The sequence below is a fragment of the Dipteris shenzhenensis genome, chromosome 19 (genome assembly GCF_047967505.1).
Source record: "Dipteris shenzhenensis isolate YYH24624 ecotype China chromosome 19, Dip_SZ_1.0, whole genome shotgun sequence".
In the NCBI taxonomy this organism is placed as follows: domain Eukaryota; kingdom Viridiplantae; phylum Streptophyta; class Polypodiopsida; order Gleicheniales; family Dipteridaceae; genus Dipteris; species Dipteris shenzhenensis.
In genome coordinates, this window is record NC_141614.1 from 13,282,579 (window position 1) to 13,299,045 (window position 16,467).

Here is a 16,467-nt window from a genome sequence, read left to right on the forward strand (position 1 = left end):
GAGAGAGGATCCTTTTGCATTGTTTATAAGGGCTGTTAGGCCCTGTTAAGGTGTAGCAGTAGTTGTAAGAAGAGGCAATATAGAAGCCCCACTTTCTGCGAAATGAACCTATAGTGGCCCTTTTTATAGGTTGCATGCTAGTTGACCAACATGTTAGGTGGTTGGCTGACTAACAATTGGCCTATAGGTAGTTGATCAACAAGTTGGCTATCAGCTAACTGACCAATCTCACAGACTGATAGTCTATCAATCTAAAGGCTCTTCCAACCTCTATATAAACCTCCCCACCCCAACCTATCAGCACACTTTGCCCTCACTTCTAGTCCTTCTCCTTGCTTGTTCCTTGCTAACCTAGCCTACCAAGACCTCTCATGAGGTGCATGGAGTAGGATCCTGAGTGTTACCGGCATTAAACAGAGTAGAGCATAGGATATATAGGATATAGGTTACCAGATTAATGTAGAGGGATATTGGCTTAATAGGATATAAGTTTTATAACCTTAATAGCTTAATACAAAACTTAGATTATAGGATACAAGTTCAGAGGGATATCGGCTTAGTAGGATATAAGTTCTATAACCTTAATAGTTTAATACAGAACTTAGATAATAGGATACATAGGTTACCAAGCAATACTTCACCTTAAACAAGATCCAAAAGGACCCCATATCAGTGTTTTCATGCAATCTATTTTCATCAAGGAGAATCAACCCTAATATATGTATGCGACCATTATAATAGATGGAATACAATGTGATCCCAAATTGGTCTATCTATGTAATAAAACGAATTCAAATATTATAAACTCATTGCATGGTGCTTGATCCTATATTCTATGTTTATGATAGCTTTCTTTTGTGTTGGATTCATAATGATTCATAAAGTGGAAATGTTATCCAAAAAGTTTAGTTTGCAGAGGTACCGCAATCTACGGTAGCGAAAGGGCTAGTACAGGTGGAAGACGGATCCCAATTTTCCAAGGCCATTCTAAAACTAGTGTCAATTGCCATGGTACATGACGATGAGAAACTGGCGATGGAAGCCACCCAATCTGATGAATCAAGAGCGGAGGATCTCTTCCTAATCTCTTAAATGCACCAATTCAGATATCCTAGGGGTAATTGGTAGAGTTGGTACCACAATTTCACAAACAACTCATTCAATCATTGACAGGTGAACCAGTAGCAGATATGGAAGCGTTTGCTTCGTTGTGGCTTGGAAGAGCCTGTTACAAACATTGATGCGGGCATGCAGGCAGTGGTGGAGATGGATGTGTGCTAGGAGCATGGAGCTGTAGAGGTCGCTGCTATGAATGGCTCTGTAGATCTCTTGAGGTGCTAGAGAGCTCGTATGCTCGTCATAGAGGCCACTCGTGGATGTTTGGAGCTTTTCACCCTGGCCGACTGGTAGCGGTTGTAGGAAGCCATGGAGTAGCACAAGTGAGGTCGCTTTTTGCTTGTTTTGCCTCTGTCAAGACGTCAGAGGTCGCTGATAGTGGAAGAGGCGCTTGTAGTAGAGGTTGATGCTTGGTCGAGGGAGCTGCCTAGTTGAAGTCTGCATGCGCCTTGGATAGTGGGCTCGTTGGAGATGGACACTGCTAGCTCGTTAGCTCTGTTGCGTTCTTAGTTGCTTGGTCACCCTGTTGGAGTTGAGCTTGATAAGTCACCTTGCACGTCGTGGGGAGTCGCTGAGCAGTGGAGCTAGAGAAGGTGAGGCTGGCTTGCAAGAAGCTTTGAATCGAGGTCGCCTGCAACGTGAAGTTGTTGATAGTTGCATGGCATCATTGGCGGTGCATGGGTTGCTTGTACTCAGGAAAGAGCCTCCCAGACTTGAAGCGCACCCCGCATGCACTGCATACGGTCTTTTGTCCCTCCGTACTTTCCCTCCATTGCGGCATCGTTTGTTGCGACCAACAATGCTTGCATCTCTTGCCCTTCCTGTTGCTGCTTGTTGAGGCGAGTTGGAGAGCGAGTATGGCGGAGTCTATTGTTGTGCTCTAGCGTTCGATCAAGCTGTGGGTGTTGCAATGATGCTGGTCGTTGACGATGCCATGAGAAGGAGTTGTATATCACTGACTCACCAGTCGTTGGAGAGCTGGGCTGAGCGAGTTGTTGATGAGCTTGCTTAGGTCCTAGTGGATGAAGCTTTGGCGCAGCAGAAACGTCAGCTGACTCTTTGTAGCCCTTTTGCCATGTGTGTTTCTAGACTCATTGTCTTCTTTGCTGCTACCAAGTTTTAGAGAGTCTCTCTCACAAAGCTCTCAGAATCTTACAAATAACCTAAGAACCGGAAAACTTGAACCTTAGAGAACCTAAACTCATGAAATGAACCTCGCAATCACTCAAGAAACTATATCTCAAGCTCTAGAAATCGAATTCCTGAGCTTTCTGAAAAACGGAGATGGAGAATAGCTCTACAAGAAGAGATAGAGAGACAATGAACGTGCCTCACAGAGAGGGCTTGTGCCTTGATGGAAGCAAGGGCTTAATGCCTTGATACAACAAGGGCTTTCACTCTCTCTGACGGAAATCTCTCTCAATAGAAGATGCCTCACGGAAGGAGGGCTTGACACTCATGAAGGGAGTGGGAGCACCTGGTGCTCTGATACCATGATAGCGAAAGTGACAGAGGGAGAGAGAGAGGATTGCACATGATATAGCTACTTGTACACAAAGTTGTATTGAACATAACATGAAGATATACATGTGAACCCCTTAGGGTTAGGGTTAGGGTTTGCCCCATATGCCCTATGTAGATGGTGCAATTTACACCATCCTCAACACGTGCAACCACTAAAATGGTTATGAAAATTAAAATTAAACATGATCACAAATTCATGATTTATCAAAACCATAGAAACCAAGAACAAGGAAATAAGTGGGGGAGACGAGAAAGAGAGAGTGACACTCCATGGGGTCAAATATGGCCCCCCTAGATGGTGGTTCTTGCTTTCCATCTAGAGTATTTTAGTTATAATTCCAAAAAGCAAAGAGCCGATTATAGTACATCCAAATCATCCCTTGTCCATAATTAGAGGGATTGCTCAACATAGCTCCACAAGCTTAAAATATCAAAAGGCTTAATAATATGCCCTCATCCACAATTAATAAAATAAATTAGCCCACAGCTTGGTATTCATTACTTTACAATATGGCCCATGTCCTTTGGCAACCATTCGATACTTTTATCAATCCAAATCACCTTCACCATCTCCGTTCCTCGTTATCCAACTCATCATTTGTACTCAAGCTGCCAATTGTGTTAGTTGTTACAATCAATTGATGAATGATCACACCAACTAATCCCAACACAAATGTACTCTTGATGTACAGACATAAAAAATACACACCTTGCGACCAATTACAATAACACCAGTAACACTAGCAACATTAGTATTAACATGGAATCACCCACAATACTAACCATCTAGCCTATAAAAACACAGGTGGTTAGGCATCCCCACAACTAAACCCCATAAAGCATCCACTAGGACCCCCGCCACTTCCGATGCAGTCTTGTGGAATATTTTACCATAGTCATACTTGAGTAAAATAAAATAATTTCCATAGCAAGAAATATCGAAAATACCATTCCATAACATCCCTCTTACTTGGATTGCAATGTACCTCAGTTGTGTATTTGACTTTCCAAGTCAAAGAGTGGAGGTGTGAAGAGTACTCTCTTGGATATTCATCAAGTATCATCATGGTTCAAAATTTTCTTCAAGAGATCTTAAGCTCTCATTAACCAAAGATAATGAATTTATTCAATTCAAAACTTATGAAAGATTATTTTTATTCTTATTCGGTACCAAGAGAAAGTACTATACCACATCCATTCCTTGCTTATGTTATTTTGGTATGGGTCCAAGCATTATATTCCTCAATATCTGTAAAGTCCCATACCAATATAATATTGAGATATAATAACATTTTCCTTAGGATGCGAGTAGCAATAAGTGATATAGACTATTATGTGATCAACAGAACGGTATGTGTACATCATTGTCTAATCACATGTCAAATTTTCTGATTTAACTTTGTAGCTAGTGATAATCCAATATGTATTTTCTTTAACTCTACTAGAAAATACATAGAAAGTCTTATCTTACATACCAGTTGTTTTTCATTATCCATAAAAGCAATTTCGTAACGAAATTACCCAAGCAAAAAGCTTGCCAGTGAACAATTGTGCCTTCCCTCTTGCTTAGCAAAAATGTCATATGCTTTTTTTTCTCTTTAGTTTTCTCCAATTCAGTTCACTTTAGGAGCACTTTATCGAAGCATACCATATGTATCATACAATAATACTATTGCTATCTACAATGAAGCTAGGATTGGCATCTCCTCAAGCAAGCTATGAGGATACAAGCCCTCTAAGTAATTGTATTTCTTATTTCATACATACCACATGATATACTTTCTTCTTATCCTTATCAATGCACATAATCATGTTGATTTAATCATTAAAAAGTCTTAGCTCACCTAGATTATCCTAGATCCTATATAGGCTATCATATTTATTGTCCTTTTCATGATATTTTAATATGATCTATCACTCTTCTTCAAATTCAATTATTCCCTTCGGTTGTCATACCATTCTTTCTCGTCTCTATATGGGAAAACAAAAGAATGGAAAGAGCTACGTATCTTCTTTATCCTTCCAAGTCTTTGCTTGCTTGGTTGAGTCCCAATCAACTTTCTTTTGCTTCTCATTCAATCATTGGTCTGATAGCTTTGTGGTTCAAAAGAGATTCCTTGGCACAGAGCCTCTCTTTCATAGTGACCTCATCATATGCAACTTAAGAAAAGTAATTAAGTAAAAAGCAATAAGAAGGATAAAAGATGTATCTAGAGATGACTTGGTCGTCTCATCACAATGCTTGTATGCTTGGTTGTGTCTACTCAGTTGACAAGAGAAATTGCCGATTGTTTTCGAAGTAATAGCATGCATATAGTGCATCTATTTGTCCTTGTTTAATCTGCAACTCTCAATTCTTGATTTAGTCCTATTGCTTTCTTCCAAATTAAATAATCGTGGTCTTTTGCTTAGGAGAGCAAAATCCTTGTTACGATTTCATACAACTTCCATTCTTGAAATCACATGATGCTACTATTACTTCAAATATAAATCATTCTATAAGAATATGAATCTTTTCTATCCTCATGTCCTAAAATTAAGTCATCTTTGGTCGTGGCTGTTCATCTTCCTATCTAAAGACTGCTTCTACCAATTCATTGACAGTAGGCAGTGAAAAGAAACAACCATAAATTTGTTATCTCAAGTTGGAATATAGTGATAGAACCAATGCATACCCTTTGAACAAGACAACGTGGGCTGTTTTCATCAATCGTAATTACATCATTGATTTTCAAAGCATCTTTGATAACCTTTGCATACGGACTCAAAACCTAGTGATGAAGTAGTCGAAATGATTCGAAAGGACATTCTGAGAACAACTCTATCATCAAATTGAAGAAAATCATATCGCTTGCCTTCCACAGTCAGTAGGCTAGAGCGTAGCCATGCTCTGATACCACTATTATGAAAATTAAAATTAAACATTATCACAAATTCATGATTTATCAAAACCATAGAAACCAAGAACAAGGAAACAAGTGGGGAAGAGAAGAGAGAGAGAGAGAGAGAGAGAGAGAGAGAGAGAGAGAGAGAGAGAGAGAGAGCGACACTGCATGGGGTCCAATCTGCTCCCCCTAGATGTTGGATCTTGTTTCCCATTTAGAGTGTTTATAATTGTAATTCCAAAAAGCATAGAGCCAATAATAGTATATCCAAAGCATCCCTTGTCCATAATTAAAGGGATTGCTCAACAAAGCTCCACGACCTTAAAATATTACAAGACCTAATATGCCCTCATCCACAATTAGTAAAATAAATTAGCCCACGGCTTAATATTCATTACTTTACAATATTGCCCATGGTCTTTGGAACTTCAGTCAATCCAAATCACCTTCAGCATCTCCGTTGCTCGTTATCCAACTCATCATCTATATTCAAGCTACCAATTGTGTTAGTTGTTACAATCAATTGATGAATCATCACACCAACTAATCCCAACACAATTGTACACTTGATATACAGACATCAAAATACACACCATGCAACCAATTGCAATAACACTAGTAAAACTAGTGACATTAGTATTTACATGGAATCACCCAAAATACTAACCATCTAGCTTGGCAAAACATAGGTAGTTAGACGTCCCCAACTAAACCCCACAAAGCATCCACTAGGACCCCCGCCATGTCCGGTGTGCTCCTATGGAATACTTTGCCATAGTCACACTTGACTGAAATAAAATAATTCCCATAGCAAGAAATATATGAAATACAATTCCGTGATAAAAACTCCTAGATTAGATTTCTCAACCCTTACCCCTTTTGACCCATGATGAAGACAAGCTCTTCACTTCTCAACCCTAATCCCTTTCCTGAACCCTACATTTCTTACTTACCCTTGAAACTCTTGAAGGAGATGAAAACTTCCATCAACTATCATGAACAACCATTCTTCTTCGCTAAGCTAAGTGCAAGAATGTTTTCACGCTCAAGCCCACATCTCCAACTGGAATACGACTAAAGGCCCTATGAACAACCATTCTTCTTCGCTAAGCTAAATGTAGGAATTTTTTCACGCTAAAAGCCTACATCTCCAACTGGAATATGACTAAAGGCCCTATGCTATCGTTGTTTTACTCTACTATAAGATACACTTTGTCTGGAAATAGAAAGTCAAGAACATTGTAAATATCTTTTAATGGAGAGAACCTCTGACTCTTTGGGGCTAAAGAGCTAAGTGACGAGGGATAAGAGAGGGATGGAGAGTAGTAAAGGTTTGAAGCTAGGATCCTAATGGCATGTCATGGGACCTAAAACGTTTGAAATGTGCATTTTTAATATGCCATGCAATTTAACCGTCCAAAAAATGTTGAAAAAATATCCAAAAGTGACGAGGGATAAGAGAGGGAGAGAGAGTAGTAACAGTTGGAAGCTAGGGTTCTAATGGCATGTCATGGGACCTACAAATGTCTGAAATGTGTATGTTTAATATGCCATGCAATTTGATCTTTTAAGCAAGCTGGAGACACTCAATAGACTCCGGTTCATCCCCTCATTAAAACTCTCTTAAAAAATGTTGCTCATATTTTCTTGTTTTTCACGATGTCTCTTACCTGGCCACCTAAACTCCTTGAAATCCTTCCCTCCTTGCTCCCCTCCTTTCTCCTCCATCCTGGTCAAAGGGATATATGAAATGTTGATGCATCTCTTGCATTTTTCTTCTTGGATGACATAAACCTACAACTTGGATGCCAAGAAGAAGATTTTGAGGTATGGTGGCATGGATGTGGGAAGTTTAGAATGCACAGTTTGGTATGATATCCCCCACATGAGTATGCGTTAACTTTACCTCTTTTGGTAGCAGTGCTGAAGGTAGTCCATTGAATTGTCTTGAGTTGATTTGAGTTCTTCTCACCGTGTGACATAAGGGAGGTTATAAGAACTTACTAGCTTTGGATCTCACTCTTGGGTTTATATGTCTATCATTCCAAGCCACAAATGATCAGAAGAAGCAAATGCAAAAATATAGCATCAATGATTGAATCAAATGCAGAGCCATAGCAAAATCAATAGCAGTAACATCATTGCCCCCCCCCCCCCCCCTCTCTCTCTCTCTTTCTTGAAGCCCGCTCTCACCTTTCTCTCCCTTTTCATTCCTTCCTTGCTTCGCTTTCACTTAGCTAGTTGAAAGCAATTTTTTGTGTGCTCACCCTACAGTCCACTGCGAGGGGCACATCTGCTCGGGACCGATGGTATGAGGTAGCAAGAAGTCATTCATTAGAATTCAGATGAGGGCATGGGCATCCGCTAAGGTCGACAAATGCCCTATCAGCTTAGCTAGTGCGGCTCCTTGAACAAGGGCAGCCGCTTAGGTTGGCGAATGCCCTGTCGTGTAATAAAGGACTTGGGAGGGATTGATTTGGAGCACATGTGCCATCGTGTTTTTTTTAAAAATAGAAAGGGAAATTATATTGGAAGGAAGGAAAACATTACAAGAAAAGGAAAAAGTTAGCTACTTCAACTGACAATACAATGCAACTTCCAAGGCTCTATAAGCCAAAATTGATACTCTAGATGACCAACATATGTTAGAATCTCAAGCAGGTCCTTACAAAGGAAAAACTCATGCATTCCAAGTTTGTAACGATTGCTTCCTTTTATTCGATTTGCAAGCATTCTACGCAAGATATGTGTCTTCGGCGCTACAATGCTCTATTGTCGGTTTACCATGATTTTGGGTTTGAAGCATCACCCTTGTTTTGCATGCGAACAAGGGTGGTCCACCTCCACAACGTGAATGAAATGGATTGGCATTTTGAGATGGCAAAATATCACAAAGTTTCTAGGGGCACCTTGTAAGCAAGCTGGAGACACTCAATAGGCTCCGGTTCATCCCCTCATCAAAACTCTCTTTAAAAATGTTGCTCATATTTTCTTGTTTTTCACAATGCCTCTTACCTGGTTGCCTAAACTCCTTCAAATCCTTCCCTCCTTGCTCCCCTCCTTTCTCCTCCATCCTAGTCAAGGGGCTTTGACAGTTGGCAGGGCAACCAGAGTTGACGTACAACCTCGTTTTCTTGCTCCTAGTAAATTGAATTTGAGAATTAGTCCGAGGTTTGCACCTCGTGAGTTGGGGACTGTTAATGAGGAGGTCCATACTAGTGCTAGGAAAAAAGTTTTTTCCTACCTAGTCAAATTAAGGATACTCTCCAAGTCATGCCGGTTCTTTCATCTCAAAAACTACACATTTTTTGATTTGTACACTGGAATATTTTTCTAAAGACACAAATTTTTTCAAAATGTAGCCGATGCAAAATACATAAACGGACGATTTTTTTCTGGCACTGGTCGAGACTCAAGGTCATTTGAGGTTTTATATCCCTAGTGAAATGCCTCAGGGAGGCAACTCACAAAAAAGAAGAGGCGAGCGGCGAGCCTGTTCTTTTTGGTGAATTGCCAACCCGAGGCATGTTGCGGATGCAGAGGCTAGGCGAGAGGCGAATTCCTACCCGTGTCAGATTGCTACTCCTCGGCATTCCCAAGTTCTTTGTGTGCGAGCGCAATGACAGGGCTGATTGGATTCCAGATTGGACGACGACGACGTGATCGAGCTGTATGTAGATGATGAAGCCAATGAGAGGTCTTCTTCTGCAAAACGAGGAAGCGAGAATGGGAGGGTGGACGAGGATGTGTGTGATAAGCGACGGCCGGTGCCAACGACGACGACGAAAGAGAAAGGGAGAGGGATGATGATGTGGAATGAATGATGTTGGGAGGAGGGAGGGGAGCGGGGGGGGGAGGGGAAAAAAAGGCAAATAATTTTCCCACCATTTCTGTTACAAATTTCAAAAAAACGCAGCGGGAATATAAAAAACTAAAAGTAGGTAATCCTCGTTCTCGTTCTCATTCTGGTTCTCGTTTATTTGTATTCTCCGATCGACCAACATGCATCCTCCCACTCCCTATCCAGGTAAATTCTCTCCGTTTTGCTTTGGCCATTTCTCTTTCAGATTTGTTTCCAGAAATCTCTCGCGGAAAGAGACGAAAAGATTGCAGAAGATGAAATGAAAGATCCCCAATTGCTTCCGATCTTCCCCGTCCATCTCCTGCTCCAGTTTCGGACATTTCTCCGTTTTCTTCCGCCCATTCGCATCCGCCACCTTCCGATTCGTCTCCTGCTCGAGTTTCGTCCCTTTTCTCGGGAGATTTCTCCGTTTTGCTTTGGCCAATTCGCATCTTGAAATTGCTTCCGATCTTTCGATTCATCTCCTGCACAAGTTCACTATCCGTCCCTCCTTGCTTGGGAGATTTCTCGGCTTTTCTTGTTCTTTTTGAAATCCTCCTGCTCGCTTGCGCAATTTCACATTATGGCTTCTTTTACGTTTCAGCATCTGGACGATCCAGGTCCAAAGTCCCAACCGATCGACGCGACAAGGCTTTTAGTGAGATAACTGGGAGGATGAATGTGGTGTCCAGAAGGTAAGTCACGTTTTTCCTGCACTTTGTACCCTTCAATGCAGCTCCTCTTTTCTCAACTCGTGCAGATAGGCCAATCCGTAGCAGGGGTTTTTGCCACTAAACGATGACGTCTGTCCTACAAGATTTGATTTCAATGCTGCATTGTGGTTCTTTGCAGTGATCAGGATCTTACGACTCTCGTAAGAGACTCTAAGCTGGAGGTGAAAGAAAAATGCACGAACAAGAGTAACACCTCATTGAGACGCCATTCCGTTTCTTCCAGGTACGCAGGTCCGAAATCTGAAAAGACTCACACAACGACTGGAGGGACTACAGCTCCAGAAATCAAGCCCCAGCCGAAGCGGCCCTCTCTTCCAGCTTGTCAACCATCCAACGGTGTGCCCAGGCGAGGAAGCCTTAACCCTGGGGCAGGAAATAAGGGAACAAAAACTTTATTCCGAGAAAATAGTACTACTCAAACGCGTGCGAAGATACAGTTTCCCGGGAGGTCTCTGAAGTCCGCAGCTGATCCGCTAAAAAAACCTGCCTTAGATGAAAGGGCTCCATCAACAGTTGAAGCTTTTGCACTAGATGCAAGCCTCCTTAAGTCCGCTTCTTACTGGCTCGCGCAGGTTAAGCTGGCCGAAGCGATCAAGAAACACGCAGTAGCTATTGGTTTCTTTCGCCTAGCCGTTGAGTGTGAAGCTGAGGTACGCCATATGGTTATAGAGAACACTGAATTAATAGATTAGGCCTTTGTTACTCGAGGAATACTAAATTGCACCACAGCCATGCTCATTGCTGGCTTTCTTTTTGCTAACTTTTGTTACATAGACTAATGAGTTCACTTGTTTTGAACAGCCAGTTCAAATGCTCAGAGAAGAGTTGATATCATATAAAACAAGACACACGCTTTGCTTTGAAAGCATCTATCAAGTGATGTCGTGCTATGGAGTCACGGAAGAATGCCATGAGTCTCTGTTCCTGGATGCATCTGCCACTACATTTTCAGACATTGATAATACAGCACGTGTAGTTTGCTTCGACAATGAGGTGGCTGAGTCTCAATCGCTAGCCACACAAATCAGTGAATCAAGCTGTCTGTACACATCCGACAAGGACTCAAACGAGGTTATCAGAAAAAATATCAGAAGTTCTCTAGAGGAAATTTCGCAGCAAGGAAATAATGCAGGTATACAGGGCTCATGGCTCTCTTATTTTTCCTTTTGGCATGCAGGCAGTTCTAGTCCTGCGTGTGTATTTGCTACGAAACTGCAATTTGTGTATTTGCTAGAACATATGCTAGTGATCCTTCCTATGACTCTCGAATACGTTGCTATGTGCCTTGTTTGCACATTAAAACTGAACCAGATATAGTTGGTAGTTAGGAGTGGATATATCTTGACTGCTAGCAAGTCAAGCGAACAACTTGAATTAATCAGTTTCATAGAGAAGCTCAGTTACCTTAAAGTAGGGGGCCAAATTGTGAATGTGTGTTTATCTTTGCTCATAGCTGGCATGAAGTTGAGTATGATCACTCTTTATGTCAAACACGGAAGTAGCTAGCTGCATGCTTAGACACATTCTCTTGTTGGAGAAGATCAGGTTGGAGCAGTGCTTTGATGGCATGCAACTGACAGTTGCAATCGTCACGTGCATCCCGTCCTTGTGATGAGGCAAGCATGCTGGCAGCACTAGGGTTGCTTTGGTTTGGCAAAGTAAGCATAGAGCAGCCAAGGCCTGGCAAAGATTCAGCAAAGACTGCCATGCTGTAGCATATATCTCAGTCCTTTATAGGCTGGATAAGGACATAGAAGTCGGCTGGATCAGCTCAGCCTGTGAGCCAGCTCAGGTTGGGACCCAGGAGGGCCTAGCTGGCCAGCTTAGGGGCTACTGCAGTCTTAAATAGTTGTCCTACGGATGGGCCTTGTAAAAGGATATCTTGGGGGTCTCATCCAGAAGTCAGTCAGTAGCAAGTGAGATCAGCAGCTCAGCAACCAACTCAGTAGTCTCCTCGAGTGGCTCAGTTGCAATCTTTATGTTCTTGGTGATTACCAGGCCTGGTGCTTGTGACGAACCATAGGTCTGCATGCTACAAATAAGCAATCGAGAATTTTTTTAGTTTGGTGAATTTGAGCTTAGTTGTAAACGAGTTTGAAACCATGTGGGATTGCTCAGCCAGTTGCTGCTATTTCTTGCAGATATACCACAAAAGTGTGCACCATTGCCAATAGAACTAGAAAATGAGAGTGGAAACAAGGTAGGTTGTGAAACCTTGAAAGAGATTGCTTTGCTGTCCAAGATCTCCTATCTTGTGATGCTTTCTTGTGAAAAAAAGTCGAGGCTATTCAATATTGTTGTGCTTTAACCAAAGCTTCATGGCAAGGTGGCAATTCTGATATTCGAGGGTTGTTTTGCAGGAGGCTCCGTATCTTACTCATATCCAACTGCATGATCTGCATGACGGTAATCTCGCAAAAAAAATTTCTCCCACATTTGCAACATGTATTTTGATGATGTTAAGTTGCCTAGTATTCTCTGATATGTTAGAATGATTTCTAGCAAGCATTCCAGAGTTCTTGACATGAGTGTACCTTGTTATGTTATGTCACAAGACAGGGCTATGGAATGTGTATGATACTGCCCAACAAGAGTCAGAACCTGCATGTGAAGGGCATATTAAATCCATGGATGCCGATAGTATTACAAGGGAGGTGGTTTCGTATATAATGTCCAGCATGGATGATTCCGTTAGCTCCCCAGCTTCGAAGTGCACGGCCACTTCCCGATTGCAAGATATTGATGCGCCATCCGATCTTCCTAGAAATAACGACCTTGTCTTGAATGGCCCAGAGTTTCAAAATGAATCCCAAGTGTCTGCAAAAGAAAAAGAGTTAGCCAGCTTACCGATCCACAACTTTAGTGATACGTCTACAATTGAAGCTGTTCAATTAGATCAAGAGACATCTACTGAATCTTTGCCGAGTTTGGAAATATGGAACACCTTGCCCATGGAAGTTGATCCGGTGCTAGTGCAAGAGGTTCAACTGAACCACAAAGAAGCTAATGAGAAGGCAAGTCTCCATGTTGAGCACGAATATTTCTATTTGCAGGAGAATATGGTTAGTCATGAAAATCTAGTGTTTCAGCAAGCCGGAAGATTTGCAGATCAAGATGGATTTTCATCAGAAAGCAATGGATCTCATTCGCTTCCGAGAAAGGCAGAAAGTCAGGGTGAAACTGCCAGCGTTCATAAGCTTTCTGGTGATGGTGAGAGTACGGCGAGTATTGTGCCGAAGTGTGGAACTATTTCTAAGAAAGGACGGAAGACCAAGGACATCAAAGGAGATGCAAATGACCCAAATGAATCGAAATCAGAAATGCGGGTGGCTTTGCAAGTGCAAGGTGCACGCCATTCTCAAATTAATAAGACTCTTGGCGTGGAAGATCTTAGTGACATGAAGAAAGCACAACAATCTGAAAACTCGAAAGCGAATCGTGTTGACGGTCAACATGTAGTCGAGAATCTCGAAAAATGTGATGAGATCGGATCTGCTGCATTTCTCACACCAAAAGCAGGACGCTTATCCTCTTCAACACCGAGAACGTCTTCCAAAGCAAAAGCATCGAATCCGGAAGAAGTTGCCTATGGTTCAAGAACCCGTTACGGAGCCAGAAACGACCAAACTCTTGCAGGTAGGAGTAGCAAGGAAAGTGTCTTTAAGCAAATGCACCCAGATCCAAAGGAACATAGCCCGAATGGTACGTTGCAGAGCTTTGTGACGCCATCCCGAGGAAGTGGAAGCCGAAGCAGACGCATACGCAAAGAGGTGAAGAAATTTGTCTTCCTTTAGCCTAGATTTCTTGCTTCTCTGAAAGAATGTTTGACAGTCACTAGAAGATTGAAAGCCCAAACTTCCCAGATTGATTCCCATCTGAAGATTGTTCAACAGGTTACTGATTTTCCCCACAATCAATTTGCAAATTGAAAAAGTAAATGGGTTTTGCAAATTGAAACAGTAGATGAAGCCAGGGGGTGTTCTTGATTACAGTTATCGGGAGAGAAGTATGCAAGCGATAGAACCCCTATTTCTGATAAGAAAGAGTCCGTGGAGACGCCAGGTACGCATGGCTTAGTACGTATCTGCTTTCAATTGTTCTCACACTTAGCTGCTTTCAATTGTTCTCACACTTAGCATGACCATTGACGATCCTGTCTTTTCTGTTTGCGATTTTAGGTTCATTGGGTGTGAGACGATCTGCACGACTCAGAGCTGTGTCCACTCCACGTTCCCCATAATTACCTTGTTTTGTTTGAAGTGTTGCTATTTTGTGTATACTTTGATACATAACGACTTTGATAGATCTTTATCACACTAGGGGGCGCTACTATGAAGGAGCTCTTACTGTTTGTAAGTGTGATAGTAATCTGTAAGTGTAAAAGTTACTATCACACTTTTTAAGCGTGATAGTAACAGCATTGCTATACGTAATTACCTTGTTTTCATATTGTATAGCTTGACTTATTATCAAGGACCTCTTAAGGTTTGTAAGTGTGTACATTTTACTTTCCAATTTGGATTTAAAGGGATTAGTAAGACCATTTATCCTTTGTTGAACTTTCTTCTAGATAATGTCTTCATAAGTTTTGGGAAACTCTTTATTCTTAGATTTCCAATGGATATTAATTATGCTATGTTCTTGTTAAATTACACGGCGTAGCAAAACAGAAATTGAACAAAGAATAGAGAGTACACAGCAAATTGGAGATGAACAAAATTTTCCTTTAATATTGATATAGTATAGATGATGGCTTCGTCCACTCGTGTGCTTCCACAGTGGAGCTTAGATGGCGATCTAGACAAATACTAGGTGAAGAGTTACTAGTTGGAAGAATTGATTTGATCTAAACTGATCTGATACAATGGAGTGGGGAGGTCGTCTCTATAGCTATGAGGGCGGTAGTTGGATCAACGTAGTCAGTGGAATCGACTAGTCAACCTAGTCGATGAAGTCGACCAGTCAACCTAGTTGGTGGAACCGACTAGTCGTCCATGGAATATTCAAGGACTCCCATACAATCACCTTTCTACCATGAACGGTCTCATTGATAGACCTCATTTGACATGCAAGTTAGGATCCATCTAGTGTCTCGGGCTCACACATGGCTTCTCCTCATATGGGGGTCTTACAACTTGAGCATCTTGGACAACTGATACAATGGACTAGGGAGGTCGTCTCTATAGCTATGAGGGCGGAAGTTGGATCAACGTAGTCGGTGGAGTCGACTAGTCAACCTAGTCGGTGGAGTCGACTAGTCAACCTAGTCGGTGAAGTCGACCAGTCAACCTAGTTGGTGGAATTGACTAGTCGTCCATGGAATATTCAGGGGCTCCCATATAATCACCTTTCTACCATCAACAGTCTCATTAATAGACCTCATTTGACATGCAAGTCAAGATCCACCATCCAGTGTCTTGGGCTCACACATGGCTTCTCCTCATATGGAGGCCTTACAACTTGAGCACCTTGGACAACTGATGGTTACCAAGAGGGTGGGGCATTGAGCATATCTAACAGTTCTTAGCATTTTACTTATGAATTTGAGTTTATGTAAAGATTGTTGCCTTGAGAGACTTGTCAAATTTCTTCTCTTTAGTCTGGCCAACAAGGTGTACCCTTTGCTCAAGTGAGCCTACATCATTGGTCTCATCGTGCAAGTAGGTTTAGAAAAGAGAACCCCCAAGTATGTGTATGATGAGGCAATCTCAATCAGTGACCCATCATTGGTGAACTACTCTTGATGCATAGTAGCTTGAGATCTATTGAAAATCATAATCTTGGTTTTACCAAGCTTGACCTTCAAATCATGTGACTCACAGAAAGACTATAGCGCATTTGTGTGTCTCTAGAGACCCTTTGCCAAGAAGGATAAGAGCACCACATCATTTGCATATAGCAAGATCTAAATTAAAGTGTCAGCAAGAGAGCAACTTATCCCTCCTAGTGTCTCACTTTGCATAACTATCTCAATCTTGTCAATGTAGAGGCCAAATAGGTAGATAGAGGACACCTTTGTTTGACCCCAAAAGTACTCATGATCTTGTATGTCCATCTTGACCTTGTCCTAACTTTGCTTGAGATTCTCTCGTAAAGTGCCATGATAGCCCAAATGATCTCTTGATCATAACCCAAATCTTGCAAATGTTTGGTGAGGTGGGCTCTCAAAACTGTATCAAAGGCTTTGTGGAAATATACAAAGCAACAATAAACCCTATGCTTCCATGCCCATGCCTCTTGAATGATACATCTAAGTGAGAATATGATCCATGTTCCCATGATCATGTCGGAATCTAGCCTACCCATATGCTCTAAGTCCGTACATCTCTACAAATCAGTTGACCTCAGAATCAAGCATTGATGCATA

General features: G+C 41.7%; 1 protein-coding gene across 4 annotated transcripts; it reads left to right on the plus strand.

The window, feature by feature from the left end:
- Positions 1-9,495: 9,495 nt before the first annotated feature.
- Positions 9,496-14,547, plus strand: LOC147890110 (uncharacterized). Of its 4 annotated transcripts, none has more exons than XM_087390819.1 (9): positions 9,496-9,552; positions 9,971-10,061; positions 10,219-10,750; positions 10,902-11,232; positions 12,242-12,300; positions 12,461-12,506; positions 12,660-13,870; positions 14,093-14,162; positions 14,279-14,547. In XM_087390819.1, the coding sequence occupies exons 1-9, from the start codon at positions 9,528-9,530 to the stop codon at positions 14,338-14,340; spliced, it is 2,427 nt and encodes an 808-aa protein (XP_087246945.1). In that variant the 5' UTR covers positions 9,496-9,527; the 3' UTR covers positions 14,341-14,547. The 4 variants fall into 4 exon arrangements, with proteins under 4 accessions (XP_087246945.1, XP_087246947.1, XP_087246948.1 ...); XM_087390821.1 differs by having other exon boundaries at positions 10,324-10,750; XM_087390822.1 differs by lacking the exon at positions 14,279-14,547 and having other exon boundaries at positions 14,061-14,150.
- The last annotated feature ends 1,920 nt before the right edge of the window (positions 14,548-16,467 follow it).

What these genes read in the sequence shown, in the direction of transcription:
- LOC147890110 (XM_087390819.1), top strand. Translation starts at nt 9,528, where the DNA reads ATGCATCCTCCCACTCCCTATCCAG. An exon ending in TCCTCCCACTCCCTATCCAG is followed by an intron (nt 9,553 to 9,970) that starts GTAAATTCTCTC and finishes TTTACGTTTCAG; the next exon opens with CATCTGGACGATCCAGGTCC. An exon ending in CCGTTGAGTGTGAAGCTGAG is followed by an intron (nt 10,751 to 10,901) that starts GTACGCCATATG and finishes TGTTTTGAACAG; the next exon opens with CCAGTTCAAATGCTCAGAGA.